At 39.6% G+C, this 27,594-nt stretch overlaps 1 protein-coding gene and 1 long non-coding RNA gene across 6 annotated transcripts in view; one reads left to right on the plus strand and one right to left on the minus strand.

The window, feature by feature from the left end:
* The window catches only part of LOC119545445 (zinc finger protein 596-like), a 73,259-nt gene that overhangs the window by 14,304 nt on the left and 31,361 nt on the right, over positions 1-27,594 (minus strand). Inside the window, exons 1-4 of one of the 3 annotated variants that reach the window (XM_037850947.1) lie at positions 10,405-11,044; positions 9,266-9,408; positions 2,835-2,921; positions 527-653 (exon numbers count right to left, since the gene is read on the minus strand). In XM_037850947.1, the coding sequence (XP_037706875.1) occupies positions 527-653; positions 2,835-2,846 (139 nt within the window). In that variant the 5' untranslated portion in view covers positions 2,847-2,921; positions 9,266-9,408; positions 10,405-11,044. Of the gene's footprint in view, positions 1-526; positions 654-2,834; positions 2,922-9,265; positions 9,409-10,404; positions 11,045-27,594 lie in introns of those variants that run through there. The other 2 variants (XM_037850945.1, XM_037850946.1) reach the window with 2 other exon arrangements.
* Positions 10,654-17,281, plus strand: LOC119545446. Of its 3 annotated transcripts, XR_005219084.1 has the most exons (3): positions 10,654-11,736; positions 15,556-15,785; positions 17,004-17,281. It is a non-coding gene; the product is annotated as an uncharacterized LOC119545446 (long non-coding RNA). The 3 variants fall into 3 exon arrangements; XR_005219082.1 differs by lacking the exon at positions 15,556-15,785; XR_005219083.1 differs by lacking the exon at positions 15,556-15,785 and having other exon boundaries at positions 17,147-17,281.

Raw genomic sequence — 27,594 nt, forward strand, 5'->3', positions numbered from 1 at the left:
ATTCTTAGTCTTTTCATACAAGGAGAAATTATGACTCCACAGTAGTTGAAGAGTATTTTATAAAAGAATCTAAGAAACATAAGGTCAACCAAAACAATCTATATTCTGTGTGGAAAAAGAGTGTGACTCATTTTTCTACTGTGTGCTCCACAGCCCCTAGAGGATAATAGTTATCTAGATAAGATGTATTTTATCAATAGAAATAATATTCATTGAGTTTTCACACTGTTCTGAATTTTGGAGATTGAGCAGCAAGAAAGACATGAAATTTTAGTCAGGAAGATCACATCTCTGGTATAACAAAAGAGATGTAAGGAAAAAGTGAAAAAGCAAAGTTTCTTTCAAGCAGTCATAAAATGTATGAAAGATTCAGAGCAGATCTCAGAGTGGCATATGGGGAAGTTGCTTAGACACTTGAATAAATTGATGATAGATTAAATAGATCAATGGCTGGGTAGATGGATGGAAAGACAGATATCTAGATACATAGATGCAAAAATGATAGAGAAAATATTGAGAAACTCACCCACAGTGACCAGATGATTTATATTCTCCAACATAACATCTCTGAACAGCTTTCTCTGGGTTTTGTCCAGCAAGGCCCACTCTTCCCTGGAAAAGTCTATAGCTACATCACTGAAGGTCACTGATTCCTAAACATAAAGGCATTTGGGTTCAGACAATTCTGTCCTTATAAATATCCATAGTAGATTGGTTAAAAGAGAGGGTTTTGTATATATAAAAATGTTAAACTGTGTTTGGGATTCCAGTTAGATCATTCTTAATGCTAACCTGGCATCTATCCTTCAGATACATTCACAGAGACGTACACACTCAATACATAAATCTTCACTGTAAGGCAATATTGCATAACATGATGTGATACAACCTGAAAGTTTGCCAGGAAACTGATAATAATGACTTCCAGATGGTGATCATGCAATTTGCTCTTGAGCATCCATAACTAAATCTCCTCCATAAATTTGAAGTAAATCCACAGATCCATCATAAGGGAAGCATTATTCATCATCTACCACTTTCTAACATAATGATTGTTAACTTATCCCCCTCTGTCCTATGAAAATATTTTTGTATTCTGCCTTAACATCCATGTTAGTTCACCAAGCCACTTGCTTAAACATTGATCTGTGGTGTAGTTCACAGTTTTCCATCCCAACAGACTAAACTCCCCAGAAATAAAACCTACATATTTGCTCACCACCTCCATCACTGGCATGCCTCACTGTGAACCCACAGGGGGTTACAAAGAGTAAGGTAACTATCTCCACAACCCTGGGACCCCAAGTACCCTTCCCTTTTCACAGGTATTTGCTTTCAACTAACCAGTCACTGACTCCTTTGGAAAATATACTGACCTACACCTCTGACCCATATTAAAAGCACAAACCCATGGTTCCCTTTTGCTCTGCTTGTGTGCTGCCCACACACAATCATGGCTGTTCACACTTTCCAACAACTCCACATGGCACCCATCTCACCCTAGTGTGTGGGAATAATAAACTACTTTTTTCATGTATTTTTTGTCTCATTCTCCCATTGTGTGATATCTGATCTCCACCTGGACAAAAATTGAAAATCAAACTTAACCAAATTGAGGCACATGCAATGATCTCAGTTTCCTTGTCTATGAAATGGTGAATAAAATGTAACAAGTTTTGAAAAATCCAATGAGCTGATGATTCCTATCTAACCAAGACTTGTTAAGTATAAGTGATAAATCTGTTATTCATTAAAAAGGAAGAAAGACTTGAAGCAATGTACATACTTCTGCAGAACTATATAGGCTTTACACAGAACTTGGGATCAGTAGGTTCTTCCTCTTTCAACTCTAAACTCAGGTTTTTATTATGAAATGATGGTAGGCTCTTCAGCCACAAAATTCAGAGCCCCCTGTGACTGTTATACTAAAGAATAGTCCTAGGCTGCCTCTTCCTGTTTTAGGAGGCCTCCCATACTCAATATCCTCCTGGACATCCAAACTAGTTATCATTTTGTCTCTTGTATATTCATCTTGACTGTCTGTTCAAGGATAAATAGTCTTTTCATTTGTTCTGGTCTCTCTATCACTAGATCCTCAAATATTTTCACTGGTCCTAAAATTTTACTCTACCTACAATACTCCTCCTGTGTGCACAGTTTAAAGTAAGGAAGGAAACATTATTACCTGTTCATTGCTTCCACTTACCAAAGTTGTACAAATATTGTTTAAAAGAAAGAAAAGGTGAACTGGGGACAAGATGATAATGAGAATTTCAAACATCTTTTCAAAATATGAAAATATATTCTATGAAAACTGTAAGTTTACTATTGGATAAAATAAATACATTAATTTTCATTGTCTTTTCTTGTGCTCTCCTTAACGTGGCATAACCCCCAGCACTCATAACACTGGACTGATCAAACTCACCTGACAAATTGCCTCCTTATTAGAATGTTATGTTGTGCAATTACTCTCTCTATCCCTTGAATTCACCACAATGCTAAGCACATTACTACCACTAACATGGTGAATGAGTGAATTACTTCCCCAGTGAGGTCATAGGCTGCATGAAGGAAACAAATTCTTTTACACCTCTTCTGTGAATATACAGCCTTAATAGAGAGAGGCTAGAAGAAATTAGTGTAAATGGTAGTGAGAAGATTGTTTCTTACTCACTTCCTGGCCCACCATAATTATACCAGAGTCCTGGGTATACTTTAGTGGACCTCAAATATGTGAATATCTCATGAGTATACTTAGAATGTGCCAGGCCAGTAGGTAAATTCTGCATATTTCTGTCAAGGTTTCATTTCAGTAGAAATTCCCTACTCACCAGTGACTGCATTGTCAATAGTTCCACAATCAACAGTCTTCCTCCAGTTTTTCACTCTCAGGCAGTCTAAGCACTAAGCATCCAAAGCTGAGGATGGAGAAATAAGCCATGAGGCTCAAAACTTGTCCACAATTTCCAGACCCAACTGTCACGTGTTACAAAACCTTCACCTGAAAGTACCCCTTCTCCCAGCCCAACCAACAGAAACATGCAGTATTCTCTAAGAGAAACAGGGGAAGACATCTCTTAAACTCAAATATATGAAGGCTATGGCTCATGTTTCTAATGAAAATGTGAATAGAGATATCTCACAGCTAAGAAGATGAAAATCAGTGTGTTTCATTTGTCAATTATACAATGGTGCTCAGAGTTTTTAAATCCCTAACATGATTCATAAATAGGTATATATAAGTCCTACCATGTGGATTTTGGTCTTCCCCTGCAGGTAAATATTGTGTAAATTCTCAGATTTACATATTCTTGGTTTATGCTCTATCATTGGTTCTCCAACAACTATCCCTGCCCTCTGGACCCTCACACACTTCCTGCTCTATCCTGCACCTGGCCTTCCCTATGGAATTGCCCTAAATTATCTTCATTCAACTTCTGAGGGTTTCTGGAAAGATCACTCCTTCAACTCCCTCAACTCTTACTTTCAGATCTTTCCCTAATGGATTTGGATATCTATCATGTAACTTCAAAATTATTTCATGATGGGGTTAATCAATTCAAGTACTCACTTCATTTGGAAAGATCAGTGACATACATTCTCCAAATCAAGACCTCAAAATCCCTTGTGTAAGAAAGTAACAGAAACATGTGGGTCATAAATGTTCTGTCATGTCCCACAATCCTCAGGTGGCAAGGAGACTCATAAAATATATAATGATGGGGTTTGTGAGGGTATCTAGTTGCTCCATCTCATACTTTAGTAAAGTGGTTGCTGTAGTCCTGTCCCATATTGATCATCATTTGTGGGAGCATCCCTGTATTTCTCTTTCTCTCTCTGTAAATGTGGTGTGTGTGTAGGTGTGTGTGTGAATGAAAGCATTAATCATTTATAACCAGTAATTATCCCCTAAAACACTGCTAATGATTGTGCCAATTTGGATGTATTGTGTCCACCAAAATGCCATGTTCTTTGGTACAGTCTTGTGGGGGCAGATGCATTAGTGTTGATTAGGTTGGAACCTTCTGAGTAAGTGTTTCCATGGAGTTGTAACTCAATCAACTGTGAGTGAAACATTTGATTCGATAATTTCCATGGAGATGTTATCCTGCCCATTCAGGGTGAGTGTTAATTGTATCACTGAAGTCATATAAAGGAATTCACAGACAGAAGGAACTTAGAACAGCTAAAAGTGACATATTGGAGAGCAACTGAGAATGACATTTTGAAGAGGAGCTGCAGCTAAGAGAGGACAAAACCCCAAGAGCAACATTTTGGAGAATGCCACTTTGAAATGAAATCTGGGAGCAAGCACACACCAGCCATGTGCCTTCTGAGATAACAGAGGTTTTCTGGGTGCCATTGGCCATTCTTCTGTGAAGGTACCCTATGGTTGACACCTTAGCTTGGGCATTTTTATGGCCTTAAGACTGTAACTTTGTAATCCAATAAACCCCCTTTATAAAAACCAATCCAAATACTGATATTTTGCATTCTGGCAGCATTATCAAATTAGAACAATGATTAAATATATTTCATGGACAAATGATGATAATTTTTATTATTTATATATATATATATAAATATATATAATATTAAAATAATAATAATTATTATTAACTTAACTCACCAATTTTTATGTGAGGCCCAGAAAAAAAGAAAAAATAGGTGTATTAAGTGTAACTCTGCTTGGTGATCAACTGTATTTGCTTATTTAATTATCACAATAATCCTGCTGCTTATGGTTTATTTACCAAGTTAACAAATGACATGATCGGTTGTTAAGAAAATTTCAGTATCATTACAAAATTACATGCCTATAAAATTATACAGCTGGAATTAGAATTTTGCTCTGCCTGTCTGCCAACCTTAAATTCCCATATTGTTACATACAACTCAAAAGTTTTTACATAGAATGTCCCTTTCACATCAAACATCAGAGGTCCCACCCTGTGGCCACAAACTTCTTTCCTAGTTTTTCCACAAAAATACTCCCTATACCGAGATTCTCCTGCATGGGACCTACAGTGCATGACCCTTCTCAACAATCATCTTCTATCTCTCAATTTTTACTGTATAGTTCAGTCCACAGTTTGTAATTTCAACAGATACTTATCAAGATCAATATTATGTCCCTCTTTTTACCACACCTATCATTCCAACCCTCAATACTCAGTAACTCCAAATACATGCAATTATCCATGACTACATCTGGCACAGTACTTGAGTAAGGTATTGATCCAGATCTGTGTTAATTAGGGTTCTCTAGGGAAACAGAATCAATGAAAGGTGTCTCTGATTATCAAATTGTAAAAGTGACTCACACAACTGTGGGTATGCATGAGTTCAAATTCTGTAGAGCCATCAACAAACTGTCAACTCCAAGGAAGATGTCTGATGAACTCCTCAGGAAATGAACCGGCAACTTCGAAGAACTCAGGAAATGAACTGGGATCTTCGACGAACATGTTTGATGAACTCCTCAGGAAATGAACCGGCAACTTTGATGAACTCCTCAGAAAATGCTTCACTGGGCAGCCAAAAAATTGAAGGTCCTCTATCTGTCTTGCTTATAAGTCTTCAACTGATTAATTGGATCAAATCCAGCCAATTGCATTCTCTCATTGTGGAAGGCATGCCCTTTGATCAGTCATTAGTCACAGCTGCAGTCAATTGACTGATGATACAATAAACCAGCCTGCTGGTTTATCAACCAGCCTCAAACATCCTCACAGCAATTGTTAGGCCAGTGTTTGCTTGACCAGACAGCTGGGTCACCTGGCCAAGTTGACACATGAACCTAACCATCACAAGGTCTAAACACAGATTCACATCTCCTAGAGGTTTTCAATTTTACCCAGCAATCATAGTATCACTTACTAATTAAATCATTCCTGCATACTCCATAAGTAATCCAAATATCCATACCTTTTGAATCTCATGTAATATTATCATTTCCTTTCAACAGATGAGATTACCTCCTCCTAAGCATATGGATTATGTAACTTACCAAATTACATGATAATACCATAATGTCTTCAATAACCCCAAATACATACACATTGGTTACTCCTTCTCTCCTATTAAATAGAAAAGCCATGATACCTCTGGCTAAGTCCAATGTCTCCAATTGATATCAATCTAATGTTTTGTTGTAAACTATAATATTGATTCTAAATTAAACCTCCTTTAACAGAAGCCTCTCTTTTCTTCACTTTCCAGCTCACCATTTAAGCTCATTTTTACTCTCCCATGTTAAAAATATAGCAAAACTCCTCTATATGTATTTCCTTTCAAGTTCTTGCTCTCCAGACCCTCCCTTAATGAACTGAAAGAGTGCTAACCATATCCTCACATGCATCTCACCCTTTGACTCACAGAAACCAACACTGATGTCCTCATTCATAAAACTTGGGAGATAATTAATGATCTCCCCATAAATAAGCTGTTACTTGGAACCAAAGAATTGGACCATGATCTCCATTTTGGAACTTTCCTTCTCCTCACTTTCTCTGACATCACAGTCTCCTGATTATATTCAAGCCACTTTAGACCCTCCTTCCCCATGTCCATTCAAAGAACTCCTCAAACAACAGTATTGGAACATCTTGAAACTAAATCATAACCCCTTTTCTCTCCTTATTTTATGCACTGCACTGGTCTGTTCACACATTTATTCAATTTCATTAATTCTTCCATTGTTATCTCTAAATTGAAAGTGCCAAAACACTTATCTGGATTCCGTTTCTGAGCTATCATGGCTACTTGCTTAATTAAATGCACCTAAGATGAAATATAATGCAAGACATTACCTCTCTTACCCCCAAAATATAAATATTACTCCTCCCTAGTCTCCAAACTTAATTAAAGTCTCCATCAGGCATTCAGAGTTTGATTTTCACATGTCTTCCTGAAACCATCAAGTAAAATTAAACATTGCTATTCTCTCTACTACTATTTTCATTCTTATTTCCACCCCAATCCACAAACATACCTTCCCATCCCATACTCACTGTCTTTCAATCACATTCTAAATATCAATTCCTCAGAGATCACTTCACTAAATTCCAATCAAAGTTAGCCTTTCTCTTACACTTAATCACTATCCTATTACTCCTTCAGGCAGCTTGTTGAATTTCCCATTTATAAGTCTGTCTGTCTCTCTGTCTGTCTATCTATCTATCCCTCCATCCAAATATTTATGTTCTTCTGTTCCAAATGCAGAAAACAGTTCCACTGTTCTACATGAAGAAAAATCTACCGCTGAATGGTAAGATCAGGCAAGTTTCCATTTGACCGCTACTGATACATTTTAAATTCCATGAAATATCATTTTACAACACTCTAACGTACTCTCAGAACCTACCTACACCAAATGTCTAAGTCAGATTAAGCAATTACCCTCTAGTTATATTTTTATTTATGTTAAAAGGAGATCTATTCCTCCTGGTAAAAATTCTCTCTGACACCCACCGGAATTCAAATACATTGGGAAAGACAATGAAGCAAACTCTTTATTGAGTATACAGCATCTACTGTGGAGCTCAGAGCTTCTTTCTTTCTCCAGCAAAAACACTGTTTTGAAGGCAAACTCTTTTTATGCCATTGACAACTTTAGGAGACAAAATCTGAAAACCCTCCTTGATTAACTGGGATGGCAATCATGATAAGTCTAATGAATTTTTGTGTATTTTATAAAATATTTACCCTCTAATTAGGTAAATTATGTAGATGAAATAAAGGAGAATAGATTAATTACATCATTCTTCTAATGTCCCAAAGGCAAGCTGTATCAGGGTTCTCTAGGAAAAGAGAATCAACAAGAGATATCTATAAATATAAGATATATAAAAGTGTCTCATGCAACTGTGGGTATGCATGAGTCCAAATTCCATAGGGCAGACAGCAGACTGGCAACTCCAATGAATACATTCAATGAACTCCTCAGGCAGCAAAATGGCAATTCTGATGAATGTGTTCAATGAACTCCTCAGGCAATGAACTGGAAACTTCAATGAACTCCTCAGGAAATGCTTCACTGGTCAGCTAAAGAAGAAGTGAAGGTCTTCTATCTGTCTTCCTTAAAAGTCTTCAACTGATTGGATTAAATCCAGCTGACTGCATTCTCTCATTGTGGAAGATTCACCCTTTGTTGATTTAATCAGTCACAGCTGCAGCCAATTGACTTCTGATTTAATAAACCAGCCTTCTGGTTTATCAACTAACCACAAATGTCCTTGCAGCAATGGTTAGGCCAGTGCTTGCTTGACCAGACACCTAGGTGCCATCACCTGGCCAAGTTGACACATGAACCTAACCATCACACAACCCTTATGTGATTTCTCAGCAGCCTCATTGTTTTGTGGATTTTGGTGGTTCTGAGCAGTAATATAGACAATCTGCAGAAAAAGAATCCTTCTAGATTTTTGTTTTTCTTCCTGTTAGAAGACTCACATTCTACCAACTTTCTGTCAGGATGTGGGCATCAGTGTGATTCTCTATAAAGAGAAATATATTTGTGCTGAAAGAGTATATTCAAGGAAAAACTATATTACACCATTCTAGAGTGTACATATTTTACCAAGAAAAAGAAAGAACATTCAGTGTGCGTCCTTCAAGTAAAATTTAGCTGACATCCTAAGGACTACAAAGCCTACAAGCTTCAAAATATCAGGGATTCTTGGGGTAAATGAGGGCTTCATTATTGATTTTCCTACAACTAGGATGTGTATTAATAAATATTTTAAAAAAATCACACAATTTAAAAATCAGGATCTCTTTAGATATAAAGAATATATCATTTCTTAAGAAAAAGTCAAAAAATGTATTTTCATTTTAGCCACTGGCATTTGATAGTGAAATGAATAATTTGTCATTTTATTTTTTAAATGCACTCTTCTGAAACTAACAAAAAGTAGTATGATTATTTTACTAACAAGGATTTTAGGTCATCAAATATTAAATTTCCATGGTTCTCTTATATGTTCCACTGTTTTGTAAGCCTAGTTACTCTGCAAATTGCTTTAGACAAGTGATGGCCCCCTTTTATCATAAATGAATATATGATAAGGCATAAATGAATATATGTTTCAGGTCAACTCTGGGGAGAGAGATGAAGTAAATAGAGAAATAAGAACAGGCAATAATAAAATTTAAAGATTTTGAGGTATTGCTTTGAGGAAAAAATGTTTGAAGAATGACAGGATGTATAAAATGGGAATTAGTAAGGCTGGTTGACATCTAAATTAAATGGTGAACTTACCAGAAACTAAATTGTAGGAGCCAGTGAGGTCAACTAGATTCTGAAGTGGGTTCCTCAGGGAAACAACACTTTGCTCTTCTTGCAAAGTCCTGTATTGTTCAGCTTCGTCTTCTCTGGTGAAATGCCACCTCTGTTGTCTCTTCCTTTTATATAAGGGTAAACATTAGAGGGTACACACCCTAATTACACAGATATTAAATCTATTCAAGGCTTCATTCTGAGGGACACACCCTGTTCCTTTGATTGTATTTATCAACTAAAAGTGTAAATCTCATAAAATGTTGAACATATTTTTCCTTTATTCATTCAATAAATACTTTTGACTGAATTCTGTCTACCAGGAAATTCCTAGAACCTGAGATACAGCAAAGAATCAGACACATTGGAATTTTATGGACAAAACCCTGTAACTCCCTGGAGGAAGGGTGTAATTAAAAATAAAGGGCAGGAGAGTCCCCTTGAGTCCCCTTGAGAAACAAGGTGAGCAATTCCTTCCTTCCCACTTTCTAGCAAGACTAAGGTGTTAGGCAAAACTCCCTACCCCCAACACATACAAAACTCACCTTTAGAAGCTTTCCCACAACACACAGAACTGTTTACAAAAAACCCACTCTTAGCTAACAACAGTCTGAGCAAGAACAAAAATTTTCCATTATGTAATAATCTCCCTGAAGTCAACTCTTTATCCTACCGTGAGCAAACCTATCCCCTGACTCAACTCCTTACTTCTCTCTGTACCCACCAACAGTTATTCCCCCAAGCCCCCTCACAAAAAGCTATAAGACCGTACTCCCATCTTTGTTGGGGGCTGTTCCCACTATTAGGCTTCAGCCCGCCTGCACAACTCTACAATAAAACTTTCTCCAATTGATCTTTGATCTCTTCTCTTCCTGGTCAAAAAAAAATTAACATAAGGTTTGTTGGTGATTTATATATATTTAAATTTCTGTTCTTCCAGCTCTAAGCGAACAAACGAATACCCTTGAGTATCCACCAGGAGGCGCCGGTGGTGGCGGCGAGCTGTACCTTCACGGTTAGAAAGGCTGAGATGGATGCAGCAGGGATAGCGTGGGGCTTCCTTTCTTAAGGATTAGTGTGAAGGAATAGAGCTGAACCACGTTATTTTAGGGAGGCCTTACCGCACTGCCCCTCCCGCATGTAGGTAGCGTCTGGTGTGTTTGCGCACCACTCATCGGTCTCATGGAGAGGCGCTGCCTGCATCTGGACTCCGATCGCTGCTGCAGCCCAGAGTAACCGACATTTGGCGGCACCGGGACACAAGTGAGGCAAGGGAGAGAGGCGAGCTGCGAACAAAAAAGCCTGTTGTGGGCGGATTCCGGAACTTGCGACTCCTCAAAAGGGCGGGGCCTCAGCCGTGGTGCACCCGGTGCCGGAAGAGAAGGCGGGAGCCTAGACTGTCAGCTCCGAAGCGTACACAGCCGCCGCGTTTGTGCGCCGTGATGCGCAGGGCGCCCAGCAGCCGGCGACCTCCTTGGCCTTGGCTTCCCCGGCTGTACCCCACAAGGCCGAAGTTCCGTGTGCGGCAATAGAAGTCGGGAGGCGGGAGCAAACCCCTCAATGGCACAACAGCGACAGTCCGGAGGCAGAGGGTAGCTGCTAAGTGCTGATCAGCCCCTTCCCCGGCCCCCTCGCCAGAAGTTTGCCCGCTCTGCACCTTCAAACCCTTGGAGCTGTTGCCGCCAACTCCGTGGGGCCGTCCACTGTCGGACCTGGTGCACGAGAGCCGGGGCTGTCCCATGGGAGTGGCTACTGGACTGTACGAGGCGGAGGAGGCAGAGCGGCATGCCAAGCTGCAGCAAAGCGGAACGAGCACGAGAGGATCATTTAGGAGGAGAAGCAGCGCCTCTTCATGCCCCTGGGTTTTGGGCCGTTGTGGCCTCCGGACCTCGGCCTACAGTGCGAGCAGCAGCAGCAGCTGCAGCAGCACTAGCCTCCCAGCCTAGCCTGCACTGTGTGGCCTGCAAAGCCTTCTCCACCCCCTCCCCAGCTCGTGGACAGGTAGGAAGAGCCACTCCCAGTACTCGCTATCCCACCTGCATGAGGGCGCCCTCAGCTCAGAGTCCCGCGCCTCTTGTCCTACAGTGGAGAGAGTCAGCGGGAGCTGAGCTGGCCACAGGGGCCCTGGTCTGAGATAGCTGCCTTGCCGATTTAGCATCCTCTGCCTCCAACCTTCTAGGCTACCTGTCTGCCCTGGCCCGGGTTCCACTCAACAGCTACAGCTTGTCTTGGGTGACCAAAAAGGGACCTCCCACTGCCTTTAGTGCAGCCCTGATCTTTGTCTCTTTGGCTGCGGGGCTCTCCTGGACTCCTTGGCTCTGTGACTAGCAGCTGCCCAGAAATTTTCCTGGAGGGTCGAGACTGTAGGGTCCAGGTGAAGGTGCCTGCAGCAGACAGACATGAGGCATATCTGGGTGAAGATGACTTTGCAATCAAGACTTTCCCGGTGCTGGGTAAGTTTGTGATCTTTTGTTTGCTGTGTCCATTTTGCTTCCTTTTGGTTCAATTAGTCTGTTGTGTAATAAGGCTAATTGAGTTGATCCTGGGGTCATGCATGCAGACTTGGTGGGTTTGAGCCCCAGTATCTGTGATCCTGGATTTGTGGTTCTCCTTTTGAATTTTGTACAGTTTGCACAGTTTGTATTTGTGTGGGGAACCAGTTGTATTTGAGGAGCTCCTGCTCTGTTATTCTGTCTTCATGATTTCTGTCGGTATTGCCCAGCCATGGGAAATTCTCAAAGTGTGCTGGCTACCTCTCCCTTGGGAACTATTCTTATTGATTGGGTCTAAATTTGGAGAATGTCATTTAAAAAAGGAATTGTTAATATATTATTGCAAATCTGTGTGACCACAATATAAATTAAGTAAAGAGGTAGAGTGGCTAGAGAATGGAATTCTTGACCTCCAGGTTATTATCCGATTAGAGACATACTGCAAGAAAAACAAGAGATTAGAGGAAGTGCCTTATATTCAACCATTTGTGGGACTGTGTAAAGATAAAGACATTGTAAAGACATGTAATTTATGTACCTTGAGGATTCAGATGGCGCTATATGGGAGGAGCCTGTTGCAACAGAGAAGGGACCTATAGATGAGGCCTTAAAACATCATGAGGTATTTAAAAAGAAGCCCCTTGATGAGGTCCAAGGGGAGAAGAGATGGATATTAAAAGCCTTGCATGAAATCCTCACTTGTGAGCAGGACCTGTTGGATGACTTTCTTTCCTCCCCATTCCCTCCAACTCCTTTACCTGTTGATGCAGAAAGAGTAATGCATACAGTCTCTGACATCTGGGGGAGCAGTGACACCTCCTGGTGCAGGTCTGGCAGCAGTGCCATCCCCAACTGCAAGCTCAGCCAATGCAGGCCTGATGGCAGTGCCATTCCCACCCCCTTCACTGCCTGGCTGAGCTCCCTAGCACTCCTCCTGCAACCCATATGATACTGTTGGAGGAATGACCTCCCCATCTCATACCCATAGTGGTGTGCAATATGGACAGGGTGTTACCTCTTCTGGGTCAGGCCAATTTTCATTGCATCAGGTCCCTTTAGGAGTTGATGAGGAGGGAAACTATTCGGGAGCTATGTTGGTCCACATGCCATTTTCAGCATCTGACTTATTAAACTGGAGAAACAACACACCTGGTTATAGGGCTGATCCAGACCAAATGAAAAGACTGTCCATTTTTGCCACACACACCCTAAATTCAGCCGATATTTTCATTGATGAATGTGTTGCTAAATTCAGAGGAAATACAAATGGTGTTAGATAAAGTGAAGCAGGAGGCAGAATGCTTAAGAGAGTTGTCTCCCCAGGACTCCATTTATGTTGTCCCAAGTGCCCCCCATCCCTGATGTGGATCCTGGCTGGGATCCTAATGACTCTGGGGAGCATGCTCCTTTAGAGCACTATAAAATGTACATTTTGGCTGGCCTTAAGAATGGGGCTCCTAAACAAAAATCTATGAACAAAATATGGGAGGTGCAGCAGGAGTCTAATGAGAACTCCTCTGCTTTCTTAGAATCTTTGAAGCATACCGCAGGTATTCTGATATAGATCTGGAAAGTCCAGAAAATACCATAATAATTAACATGACATTTATTAGAGTGTTCCAGACATTTGGCATAAATTACAGAAACTAAAGGGTGGGCTTGGACTGCCCATGGCAATGCTTATAGATGTTGCTTTTGAGGTTTTCAACAATCGGGAACAAGCTCACCAAAAATAGCAGATGAAGCAACAGACTGCCCTTCTGGCAGCTTTTCTAACTGGAAGCCAGGCACATGGAGGTCATGTTAGAGACAAAACAAGAGAAACCTAGTAAAGATAGTGTGCTTACTACAGGGAGGAAGGACATTGGAAGAAAACTTGTCCCAAACTGACAAATAAGAAAAAAGAAAAGAATGAAATGGCATTAATGGCCCGTGGATCTGGGCTAGAAGATTCTGATTAGGGGTACCTGAGGGCATTGGCAGCATTTTCTTCTGGCATACCTATATCCCAGCAAGAACCTCAGGTAAAGATGAAGGAGGGAAGGAAGCAAATTAGTGGACTAAAGCAGCAATTAGCCACTGAGATAAATGAGCAAATTATGATCATTGGAATTAAATGGCCAAAATACACCTAAGGTGCCCTACAACATTTACATTGTAAAATTGGAAAGGAGTATTTGCAGCATCAATTTCTATATGTGCTTGAATGCCCTATACTGTTGCTGGGAAGGGATTTGCTCACTAACTGAAGTGCTCAAGTTGTGTTTTCAAAAGGAGAAATAGCTATCTGAGTGCCTCCAAAGGGCTGCATCTGCAGACTGCCCTTTTACAAGCTGAAGAACTTGAAAAATAACCAGTCCTCACTCACATACTAGAACATGTTGCCTCTGAGGTATGATCATCTGGCACTCTGAGAAGAGCTGTAACTGCCCATCCAGTAAAATTTGAGCTCAAGGGAGGATCAAATCAACCCAAGTTATGTCAATATCCTTAGTGAGAAAAGGCATTAAACCAGTAATAGAAACTTTGAAAGAAAGTGGCCTCATTTGACCTTGCCGGTCTCCATATAACATGCCTATACTCCCAGTCTTAAAATCTGGCACTAATGTAGAATATAGATTTGTCCAAGATTTAAGGGTTATAAACAAAATTGTGAAAGACATTTATCCTTAGTTGTGCCTAATCCTTACACTTTATTGACAACTCTGGTAACTTAAAATGGTTCTCTGTACTAGACTTAATGGATGTTTTCTTTTGCATACTTGTGGCCCTTGAATCCCAAGAACTATTTGCTTTTCAATGGGAAGATCCAGACACTAAGGTTAAGGAGCAACTTACATGGACTCTTTTACCACAAGGATTTAAGAATTCTCCCACACTCTTTGGAGAATTCTTAGCAAAAGAGTTGCATGATTTCCAACTGTGTCAAGGGGTCCTTTTGCAATATGTAGATGACATTTTAATTTATAGCCAGCAAAACTGCTGAAGATTCAGATGCAAATACTATTAAGACTCTGAACTTTCTAAATGATAGGGAATATAAAGTGTCTCAGAGGAAAGTTCAAATTACTAAGCCCTGTGTAAAGTATTTAGGATATTTGCTCTCCTGAGGTCAGAGAGCCCTCCTGCCTGATATGCACCAAGTTCTAATGAAAATTCCAGCCCCTAAGACAAAGAAACATTTACAGGAATTTCTAGGAATGACTGGTTTCTGCTGCATCTGGATCCCCAATTTGGGGCTTATTGCCAAACTCTTGCACATCACTGTGCAGGGATCAGACAGAGAATCCCTGTAATGGACTGCAGAGTGTAATCAGGCCTTTCATCAAATTAAAGAAAAGCTGAACACTGCTCCAGTCATGGGGGGGCTGCCTGATGTGTGCAAGCCTTTTGATCTGTTTGTACATGAAAGGCAGGGAATAGGACTTGGTGTTCTCACACAAAACTTTGAGGGACTTCATATCCTGTAGCATATTTTTCAAATAAACTAGACAGTGTCATAGGGATGGCCATCTTGCCTTTGAGCTGTGGCTACCACTTATGATTTTTTACAGAAAGCTACAAAATTTACCTTGGTTCAGGAGGTTATAGCACACACTCCACAGTGTGCTCTCTCTGCTTCAGCAGAATGGAGGTTACTGGCTAACTGCTGGCAGGCTGGGAAAATATCCAGCTATGTTATTAGATAACACTTATGTGCAACTCTTGAGTTCTACAGTTTTAAGTCCAGCTAAATTGTTACCTGAATCTGAGGGGCTTGCTTTGCATGACTGCATCCAGGTGATTGAGGAAGTGTTCTCTAGTCAACCAGATTCAGGGGACACTCCTCTAATGGAAACTGAACTGGAAATGTTCTTGGATGGGAGCAGTTTTATGGACAATGGACATTGATGTTCAGGATATGCCATAGTAACCCTGACAGTGGTGCTAGAAGCCAAACCCCTGCCACCAGGTACATCAGCCCAGAAAGCTGAACATTGCCCTGACCTGAGCCTTGATCATTGGACAAGGTAAGAAAATAAATATTTATAAAGATTCTCTCTATGCCTATTCTGTATTGCATGCTCATGGTGCAATTTGGAAGGAAAGAGGAATTTTAACCCAAATAATAAAGAAATTAAGCACCCAGAGACCATAATACCTTTATTAGAAGCTGTAATGCTGCCATCAGAAGTTGCCATGATGCATTGTTTGGGGCATCAGAAGTCAAACAGCTATCTAGCAAAAGGGAATCATAAAGCAGATTTGGCAGAAAAGGCAGCTGCCAGGATACTTCTCAAACCCCAAAGCACCAAGGAATTAGCTCTTATCCTGACTACAGACCTCTCATCATTCACCCCACTTTATGAAACAAAATACTTAGAGCTAAATAATGGGGATTTAATATCAAGAAAAAAAAGGATGTTTGCAATCAAAGTTAGGCCAAGTTTTAGTACCTTTGTTGTCATAGTTGCACCAGAGGATTCACTTTTGAAAAGAAGCTTTTGCAACCTGGGTCAGAGGGCACATTGCAGGACCAAAAATCCAAGCAACAATCCATAAGGTGATGAGCAAATGTATCCTATGTCATAAAAATAACCCAAAAGCTAGCAGACCCCCTTTGACAGTAGGGGTGATGTCTCCTGGGTTCTCACCTGGAGAAGATTGGCAAATAGAATTTACAGTGATGCCCCAATCAGCTAGATATCTGCTACCTCCTAGTATTAGTTGACACATTTTCAGCATGGGTAGAAGCCTTCCCTCCCACACTGAAAGAGCAACCAAAGTCACTAAAGTATTGATAAAAGAAATAATACCTAGATTTGGGGAACAATTCACTCTTATGAGTTATAATGGCAGTGCCTTTGTTTCAAAAATAACTGAATAAATTTCATAGGAACTTCAGATAAAGTAGAAATTAAATGCATCTTGGAGATCTGAATCAACTGGGAAGACTGAAAAAAATGAATCATACTCTGAAAAAACTATTGCTAAGATATATCAAGAAATTAACCTGATCTGGGACAAGGTAGTGCCTATTGCTCTCCTCAGAATCCAGGTTGCCCCTAGAAGTGGACCAGATTTGAGTCCTTTTGTAATGGATTATGGGAGACCCTTCCTCAAAAATGCAGTTGCGAATATGTCTGTGCAAACCCTGTATGATATATTGCAAAGGGATACAGTCATCTCTCTGGGAAGTACTATAAAGATTTCTGAGTTTGGTGATAATCAACTTTCTTCTCCTACAGATACAGTCTTACATCCTTATGAGCCAGGAGACCAAGTGTTATTGAAAACATGGAATCATAAACACCTTGAGGATCAACTTACCCCCAAGTGGGTTGGACATTACATTGTGTTTATAATCCCTCACTCTTCTCTCAAACTGCAGGGTATTAAGCCATGGATTCACCATTTGCAAGTTAAGCCAGCTCCAGAGGAGAAAGAAGTAGAAGAAAACACCACCTTCTCATGTACCCCTAATGCTGATTTAAAATTACCCTTCCATAAATTGCCTAAAACAGTATGATGATTAGGATTAAGTTATACATCCTTTGCCTTTTTCTCCTATTCTATTTTGTGTAAGGCAATATTTTCCTAAAATGAACTGCAACAGTAGCAGATATCCACCAGAGAAATGATAGTTGGATTTGTACTTATTTACCTACTGCTGGAAGTTCAAGTTTGCCCTGGGCCATCTTACCTTTCTCAACACAAAATTGGTCTGATTGGTTAATCCTAATTTATCCTACTATCCCACATTTCTGTACATGGTGTTACCTTCCAACACCCAGCCTGGGCACTAATATAAGCCCTTGGGAAAGTCTTAGGTTTAATTTCACAGCAGCCCAGGAAAATTACATCCTAAGTTAGGAAACTATTTCTCATCACCCCTCTTGTATATGTCAGTTTGGGATGGGAAAGTGTGTCTAATAGCAAAAATGGGGTGCTATATGGTAATACCTCCCTTTATGTAGAACACTGAAACACTTCTGCCCAAACTAACTTTGTAGGAGACATCCTCCAAAGTATGATAAAATCATCTATCCTTGGAAAGATGAATGGCCCAGCATGAAGCCATTAAATCCATGGAATCTAATCTCACAGGTAGCCTCTGTAGGAAAAGAGTTACCCATCTATTTGCCCCCAGCTGGATCCAGGTGGCTCTGCAGTTCTAACTTCTGGCCATATTTGCCATGTAATTGGATACGGAGATGCACTATTGGATACTCCTTTTTGCCTGGACAAATATTTAAAAGTCTACCTGAAACACCAAGTAATGTAAAGGCCTTAAAGGTCCATTTAAGTTTGCATAAGAAAGCCTTATAATCTGCAGATCTAAGAGAGCCTTGTGGTAGTGGGAATGGCCTTTATCTGTCCTCCTCCCAGAAGGGGGTGCAATAGATGTTCTTGGACAAGTTATTGCCCTGGCTAAGGTCACAGCTCAGTTTATGCAAAACACCAAGCAAGGGCTCAGTCTCTTAAATGAAGTTGCTCAAATGAAAAAAGTTGTTCTTCAAAGTAGAATGGTTTTAAATCTACTGATAGCAGCTCAAGGAGGGACCTGTGCTCTCATTGGCATTGTGTTGCACCTATATACCAGATGAATATGATAATATCTCAATATTAAATCATATAAAGGATGATATTGATAGTGTTAAAGATTATAGTAAACCGGACTCATTGATAGTGTTAAAGATTATAGTAAACTTACCTATGAAATGGAGAGTACCCCTTATTAGCATGATGTTAATTCTGCTTGCCTTATGTTTGTCTTGTTGACTGTATTGTATCTGTGGGTTTATGTACAGAGAATCTTCCAGATTAATAGAAGAACATCTTTGCCTTTGTTCAGCAGTAAGCAGTTACCCAAGCTAGACCTTTGCCCACTTTCCTTTTTATAAGAGATGCTCATAAGATACTGTTTCTTAAGAATAAGAAAATGTCTCATAAAAAGGGATTTGATAGTTGGATAAGTAGAAAATACTCAATATAATTCTTCAGCTGGAAAATGCTTAGTATAGTCTTCAATTGCCAATAGGAAAAAAAACCTGTTTATTAAGATCACTTCATTCAAGCAACCTTGAGTTATTCTGACCATAAAAAGCCCTTGTTAAAATAACATGTTGCTGCTCTAATCTCAACAACAACAAAAACTTGCTGTCTGCTCCCAGAAACTTTCCTAGTGTTGCACACTAGAGGAAACCAACATATGGTTTGATAAAGCACTGGCTTTTTGAAAAACAAACCTGAATGAGGGGAGGACTTCAAGATTATAAGGAAATGCTAACAGAACAGCTTTCTCTCCTCCATTATTTTTTCCTTTCTGCTTTCTTCTGGCTTCTGGCTATTTATTTGTCTGCTTGGGGTTATAAAAACCAAAACAATTCTTCTCAATCTGGACTGGACTTGGAAGGATTTTCTTTCTCCCAGTTCCTTGCTGATGCATCTTAAACTCACATTCTCACCAAAGCAAAGAAACTTGTTTCTCTGTTTGATGCAGGACAGGTGGGCCTATCTGGGACCATGTCTTCTAATGGTACATTAGCATCTTAGTATTACAGAAATAATATTAACCTCACAGAACTCTGGGAAGGGTCCTGGGGACAAAAGACTACACTTTTATATTTATTGGTTATTCTAAGAATATTTTCCCTGAAGGTGATTTTTAACTATTTTCACTTTAATGGGCTCTCTTTCATAAAACTTACTAAAACACACATGCACACACAATGTGATACAAAGTGAGGGCTGAACAAATCATCTGGAATATAGTCATTTTCTGCTGCTCTTGTGAAAAGGTAGAAACTATGAAGCCACAGCAGGGGAAGTTGAAAGACAAAAGTCATAGGAAACCTTATTTGCAGCTCCAGGAATCATCTGTGAGAAATTTCCATACAATTTTTTAGTAAACAATAAATCTCTGGAAAAATATCTCTTTGACATGTCTGAAGCAATAGGAAGGGCCATGATAGTTGTCCAACTGTCCATGAGTGACTCTAATATAATCCTGATGAACCTAGGATATTTTTGAGTAAATCTAAACATTTCTTTCCTACTGGTCACTTTGAAAATTATGTGTCTGTTTATAGTATGTCACACAAATGAACCAAAACTTAAACATCCAATAATAGATTAGTTAAGGTGGATAATATAGCTATGATGGGACTCTATGCTTGTTCAAATGATGCTGAAGAGAAATATTTATTTCTATGGAATGATTTTGAAGCTACATGTCATAAGAATTTTCCTGTTAATATAATAAACTCCACAAGTCTCAAAATTCTTTTGAAAGACCTCAATGAGATGTTTCTTCCCTGTAAACTTCAGTTTCTCAAAATCACTTTTCCAAGAAGCTTTTTTTGACTTCAGTATGATACATAGAGTGGACATGTTACTGGAGCCTGATTGGCACCCAAGGTAAGCTCCAGTGCAGGCTCATTTTCTTGTCTCAAGAAAGAATTAAGGGACAAGAGGAATACTAGCAAGCAGCAAAGTTTATTTGAAAAGGCCACCACACATGGGGAAATAGCAAAATTTGGTAAGAAGGAATACATGCTGGAGAGGTCAGTGCAGGCAGGCCCCAAGAGGGGGGCATGCCATATTGATCTATGTCCAGGTTTTATGTTAGCCTGTTGCTAGGCTTCAGGCTAGGGTTGGGGTGGAAATTCCCATTCTCTCTCACCCTGGCTTAACCCCTCCTTTTCTTCCATCTGGATATCTCAGCCAATTCTAGGAATTAGGGTTTCTCCTTTCACCCAGCCCCTCCTTTTTTCCTCCACCTATTTCAGCTGGTAGGTTTGGATCACTCTTTGGCTTGGCCCCTCCTTGCTCTCTCTCCACCTGCTTATCTCAGCTGGCACTCCATCTGGACTTCTATGGGTTGATGTTGGCTCTTGATCCGAACTGACCAATGCCCCTGGCCTGCTCACAGTGCCCTATTCTAGCCTGCCTAAGACTTGGAGACTTCAGTTCTACCCCAGGCTCTACTACTCAGGAACATAGTGACTGTTTTAGTTTCAATTTTATTACTTTAAAATAAGGAGGAATTAGATAACTATGAACAAGCTTTCATGTACCATTCTGATTTATGCCTTCCCCGAGGGCCACAAATCCAACACAGTGTCCTGGAATTCACTGTCCCCTCAAACTTTGGGCTGGGCCTAGTGTAAAGTTTAATTAAGCCTTAATGAACTCTGACATGACTGTCTAGTCTGCTGAGAGTGGCACAAACTAAAATAATAATTGGGCACCATAATCCCAAATCAGCTACTTTTTGTCTGTAGCAAAAATAACAAGATGCCATAAACCTGAAATCCTCATATGAGCAGGGAACACTTCCAGCCAGCCTGGTGCTTTTTTGACTAATTTGGAAACCCAGATACCAGCAATCCATCAGAGGCATTATATCAGTTCCATAATATGGAGCATGGGTGAATCCCAATTTTCATCTTTTAAAAAAATCAGTCCTATTTTACCTCTCTAGAGACCTTTGGTCTGAATAGGATTCCCAGGTTTCTAGTGAAAATTATGACTGAAATCTCAATTTGAGGTTTCAATTTACATCGTTCTCTTTAACAGTCATCTGAAAGCCAAGTTGGAGGATGGAGATGGAGGTTAATTAACTTTTTGACACCAGGGTTCTGACGAGGTAAGGTTAGGGGTCACTACACTCCACAGTTCCATCCTGTGCTCAGGGACAAAGACTGTAGATTTCAGTGTGGGAAAGGGAATGGACTACAGAATATAACAAATGAAATTTAAATCCCTATTCATTTATCTCCTAATGTGGCAATACTGAACAAATCAGTTTTTCTCTCCGAACTTTTAGTTGAATATTTATTATATATATGTAAATATATATGCATACATGTTATGTACTGTATATGTAAACACATGCACACATCAGTTTTCATTATGGGAAGTGTTGAGGAACTTTTGTCTCTGTTGGTTAAATGAGCCAATGAAGAAAAGAATGGTATGCCTTGTAAACTCAAAGCAGCTCACCTGTGAGAATTTACCATACTTTATATACTATCCTATTTAATACAGAACACAACGATGCTAAAGGTTGTATGTTGGTGTCACAAGAGTTAATAATAGCCACAATTAAGAGCTGAGTATCTGAGGCATGCAGAGATAAGCTGCCCATTTACCGACAGGCACTGGCTTTTGGGCCCAGGTCCCTCCTGGTACAGAACGGGAGGTTTGAGCAGCCAGCACCACCGACCCCACCACCCACACTGGGTGGATGGAGGGTCCAGGTCAGGCACAGCCAGGCCCAAGGCTCGCTATTCTGCTCTGCTCACCACCACCTCAGGCCTTCGAGGGCCGTCCTGCCAGAGGAGGAAGGAGAAGCAGCCACTGTCTGTCCTGGCCCCTCCCCAGTTCTCTCCGGATGCCTACAAGACCCCCTTCCCCAACCCTCCCCTGAACTCTGCAGCAGCCCTTCACCAGGCCATGCCCTGACCCTTTGCTGACCCCTCTTCCTCATCTTGGAGGCGTGGTGGCTCCCAAGGCCCCTGAAACCACCCGGTCGTGGAGAAGTATCTGCTCCTTCACACATGAAGAGGCTCAGCCTCTGCTCCCGCTCCTGAGCTGTGCCATCTGGCCCTGCCCTGAGCCCCTATGGAACCCGGGAGGCTCCAGAGCCCTCAGGGCGCTGCTGCCTGAAACAGAGGTGGTGACAGCGGGAGTGCGCTGTGGTGGCACATGAGCAGAGAGAGCCTGTGGTGGCAGGGGTGGGGTTGGTTGACAGGCTCCAGCTGCTGGGGACTCCAAGAGGCCTGGTCCTTTCCACATCCACAGCGATGGCTGATCCTGATGCCACCACACCCTGGGGCCTTGAAGACAGAGGGCTACTGTGAGGTGTTGTGATGAATATTGGTGAGAAATTTAAGTAAAGTACCTGGGAATAATCTTGTGTTATACTCAATAATATCCTTTAACAGGTGACTTTATCTTAGGAATGCTAGCTTTCAAAATTGTGCAAACAATACATGAAGCGTGTAGTAAAATAGAAAATATGTATAAAGTAGAGTGAAAAGATGGGTGCCATACACACCACCTCCAAAAAGAAAATGAAAAATCTTGATGTTCGATGCACACACTTCTAAAAATTTTACATGATTGTTATCCTAATGGTATAACATTTTGTAACTGTCATTTCACCTTGGAATATATACTGATTCTCTTTCCTGGTCAGTAACTTTATGATACAAATTTACTCTTGTCCCAACAAAAGAAATGAGTTTTCATGCAAAATCATTAAAAATATTTTTTTACAATAAAATTAATTTTAAAATGTGCAGGATCCATATAGGGATATATAAATATATATGCCTACATATACCTACTTTATATGTAAACACATACACACACATGCATCAGTTTTCATCATGTGAGGGGTTGGGAAACTTGTCTCTTGCCAACCTAGAAAATCCTCTCCACAAATGCAGAAAAGAATGAAGAAGTTTTATTAATGAATAAGAATTAAACCAGACTGCCATGTGCATCACAGGCAATCTGCTAATGAGCCTCCATACAGAAATATCCCTCTTTCTTACAGCCAGACAAATTCACAGGATGAAAGATAACTTTTCCTCAACTAAGAGGACTTAACAGCAACATTTGCTACATATTGACGGCAACATATTGCAATATGCTACATATTGACAGCAAATGACTTGACAGCAACATTTGCTACAAATTCACCTAATTGGAGCAGCCAAATGTGTTAGTTAATTGCCCCTATTGAAATGAAAAATAAAACTTTGTGTATCTTTCAAGACATGCATGTACTCACAACTTGTAGCCAGGCATGTACACTAAACTCTCATACAGACAAGGAGATGGGGGTGCTCTGGCTTTCTTGATGTTTGCATTTCAAAGACATGGTGCTGAGGCTATAAAGAAAGACATTTCCTGGATTGTAAAATTTGTAAGAGCCTTTTTTTACCTTCACATAACTCTCAAAGGAACAGGGAAAGGATTGGCAATTGCAAGTTTTCTTAAAGAAATGCTCTAAGAAAAGTGATGTGGAAAAAATTCTCTTTGCCTTTTAGCACCAACGAAAATTCAATGTGGTTTCAGATTTGTATTCACCCTTACAGAGGACCCTGTAAAACTTACCACAATTTCAATGAAAACCTTAATAATATACTTTGTTGGAGAGCTTCATTTGGAGGTTGGTTATTGTTTTTTTAACTTGACAGAACAATTTCTAACTTCCTCAGGAAATATAAAAGCCCTTAGAAGAGCCATTTGTTTTTTGTTTGTTTTGGAAAGGCAAATTATTATAAAAACCTGGAAATCTTGGTGCTGACTTCAGAAAAGAAAAGAAACATCCAAATATACATAGAAATTGAACATATGTTAAAATTTCATTTCATTCAGCAAATGGTGTTGAAAAAATAAGACTAGATCTTTATTTTCAACATTATAATAAAAACTGTTACATGAATTTACTATTTGAAAAGTAAACCATCAATTAAATGTAAATAAAGATTTTTAATATTACATAATTTGAGATAGCCTGAAACAAAAAGCAGAAACCATAAAGGATATAAACTAGTAAATTTTACTATGAAACTTTTAAAGTCTAACTTCAAAACATATATACACAAAGTTAAAACACAAATAAACTGAGAAAATATATTTAAAAACTACGAGGCTCAGATTTCACACTCTTAATAAGACAAATAAGTGGGAAAATATGAACATCCAACATTCAATAAAAAGAGATTAAGAAAATACCTTTGCTGCTTCTCATCCAATCTAGAAGCCATGAATTGCCAGATGCATCATTATTTTTTTTACTACTGTAAAAGAAAATATATGGCTAACTAAGCTAACACATGGTATTGACTATAAGATACATCATAAGATGTAATTTCAGAGCTGTTAAATATGAAAAAAGAAACAAGTTTTGAAATGCAGTTATAGGAAAGAAATTAAGCCAATTAAGCCAATAAATACATGAAAAACATGTACCATCACTAGAAACCAAGAAAGAAATGCTGAATGAAACATGAAGCTATTTTATTCTATTTCACATTTCATTCCCTTTCAGATGTACTGCATTGGCTAAAAACACCAAATAGAGTTTTGCCCACCTTTACTTCACAGCATTTAGCACAGTGGTCCTAGGAAGAGGGTAGGAAGTTGACCTAGGAAATGAGGTTGAAGTAAATTTGCAGAATGATGTTATTCATGGGGCCATTTCATTGTCAGGGATTTTTGGCATCTGTTCAGAGCATTTGAGTCTGATGCATTTCTCCAGTTTCTGGATCCCTCTACACTATCCTTTCTGCCTGCTCAGCAGAATTGGTTCAAGTTTACTGAAGATCCAGCCTCTGAGAAATGTAAAAATTTGGAGCTGTTGGTTAAGATTAAAGGGTGAAGTGAATTTTTACTTTGGTTTTAGGCATAAACTCCTCACCACAGAAATAAAACTTATATTTTGAAGTAAGGAGGAGGACCTCCTAGGGGACCATCAACCTTATCTGAGACCTCTCACCAAATATCCAGGAAAGAAGTCCCAGAGAGGAAGAGATTCTAGAGTTGTTATACCCAAATCTATTTTTACCTCCTTGAAAAACAAAACAAAACAAAAGTTTATTAAATAAAAAGAAATTACAAAAATGCATGTCATGTCTTCACAGATAAGTGAATTACAAAAGCAGTTAACACAACCATGTACTCACTAAGAGTTCAAACAGTATCAGCACCTGAAGCTCCCATTCTCTATTAATACTCCCTGCTGCAGCCTGACTCAACCCCAAGACCAAAGAACACACCAGGCAAAGTTATCCATGAGTTTAATTAGGGACTTACAGGGGGATTTTTCCCAATGACCCGTGGTTAGGAAATGGAAGTCAATGACCCAGGCAAACAAGAGGAAGAGGAGTGCCTTATATAGTTAAGCATAGCCTTGTTAGATTTGGAAACCTTGGCTGAGTCTCATGAATGTTTATTTCAGCAGTGCCTCATAAGAGTTGGATACAAGAAACGTCAGCTGAGCCTTGTGAAGATTGAGTATCAAGAGTGACTAGGCTAAATGACCTTCAATGTCTGTGCTCTGGTCATGGGAGTTGCTGTGTGCTCAAGGTTCCACCCTTGTCCCTAAGGGAGGGGGTTTTCAAACACTGGGCTGCCTCACTCTCCTTCTCAAAATTAGTTGTTCCTGACTTCTAACACCAAATACTAGTTTTGCCATTTATCCAAAGAATTTATTATCCCATTTATTTTGAAATAATTTTTAACTTAAATTTGCAAAAACAGGACAAATAATTTTCATATATCCTTCACCCAGAGTCTTCAGTCTTAATATTTTGCCACATTTATTTCATCAGTCTCTATTTGTATATTGTACATTTCTATTTCTGAATCACTTGAGAATAAGTTGTAGACCTCATTCCCTTTACTTCTAAATACTTTGTATATTTCCTATGAGAAAGGAAAAATCTCTTATAAAACCACAGTATAATTTTCAGAAACAGAAAATTTAATGTGAATAAAATATGTGTACTCTTCAACCCATGTTCAAATTTGCTGGTTATCTCAATTAAGGCATTTATCACCTTTTTTTCTGATTTAAGATCCAAACCAGGGACTTCCATTTCTGACCACAGTGGGGGAACAGGGACTAGATTTACTCTCTTACCTGAAACAACCAAGGAATTAGACAAAAAGATATGAAACATTGTTACAAGAGATGATATCAGGAAATGAACAATGATTCCTAAGAAACAGGATAAAGGTAAGTGTGTTAATACCAGACAAAGGCTGTGGATTCTCTGCCTGTTGCACTCAAATGACCAATTCCTGAGATACCAGGGTTTCAAAGAGAGAATGAGTTTATTGGTAGGCAAATAGCAAGAGATCAGATTGTCTTTCAGCCTAAAAAAACTGTCTACCTAAGCCCTAGTAATTCTGGAGGTTTTGCAGTATCAAAAGATGGGCAGATTTTATGGATAGTTAGCACAATGGCTCCAGATGATGTAATTAGAGGTGATTTAATCATTGACTATGTGCAGATTGATTACATCCTTAGTTGCAGAATGTTTTTAAGTAAACGGCAGCCTTAATATGATGATGGGTGTGATTTTTAGTGTTATAATGAGGTCTAGGGCAATTATAGATTAAAGGTTAAGCTACTGTATGTGTCAGACAGGCCTATTTTGGCTTGATTCAGCTTCATTTAACCAGATAACTATGGACTTGGGGTGGGTTAGTTCTGGGCTGACCTAAGACAGTTCAATAATAAACATTAGGCCTGCCTTTAATGATGACAAGTCTCCAAAGCCACAAGACTGGATAAAATGGTTACATATGAGTGTCAGTCACAAGCTTTTTGCAATCACATGATAAAGGTTACAGTCATCAAAGATCAAGATAAATAGATTACAGTTTGACAATTTCAGGTATTTCCTTCTGGTTATTCTAATACAAATAGAAAGTAAAAAGAAATATCTATATAATGATTTAATAATCATAATAATTTGTTAATTCATAAGTTCTTGGTTACATAGTTTCCTAGGCTACTCAAAGCCAATACCAGGAAATGGGTTGAGTTAAAAAATGGGAATTTATTCACTCATGGTTGATGCTAGGAAAATAAAATCAAGGCATCATCATGGCAATGCTTTCTTCCCAAAGACTGGCTGCCAGTGACCCTTGGCTACTCTGCTACATGGCAAGTCACATGGTCTTGTTGGCTGGTCTCTCCCTTCTCCTGGTTTCATTGCTTTCCACTTGCTTCTGTGGCCTTTTGTTCTGTGTTCATTCCATTTATAAAGGACTCCTACAATAGGATTAAGACCCATTCTGGTTGAGGTA

Source organism: Choloepus didactylus, chromosome 10 (assembly GCF_015220235.1).
Source record: "Choloepus didactylus isolate mChoDid1 chromosome 10, mChoDid1.pri, whole genome shotgun sequence".
Classification (NCBI taxonomy): Eukaryota; Metazoa; Chordata; class Mammalia; order Pilosa; family Megalonychidae; genus Choloepus; species Choloepus didactylus.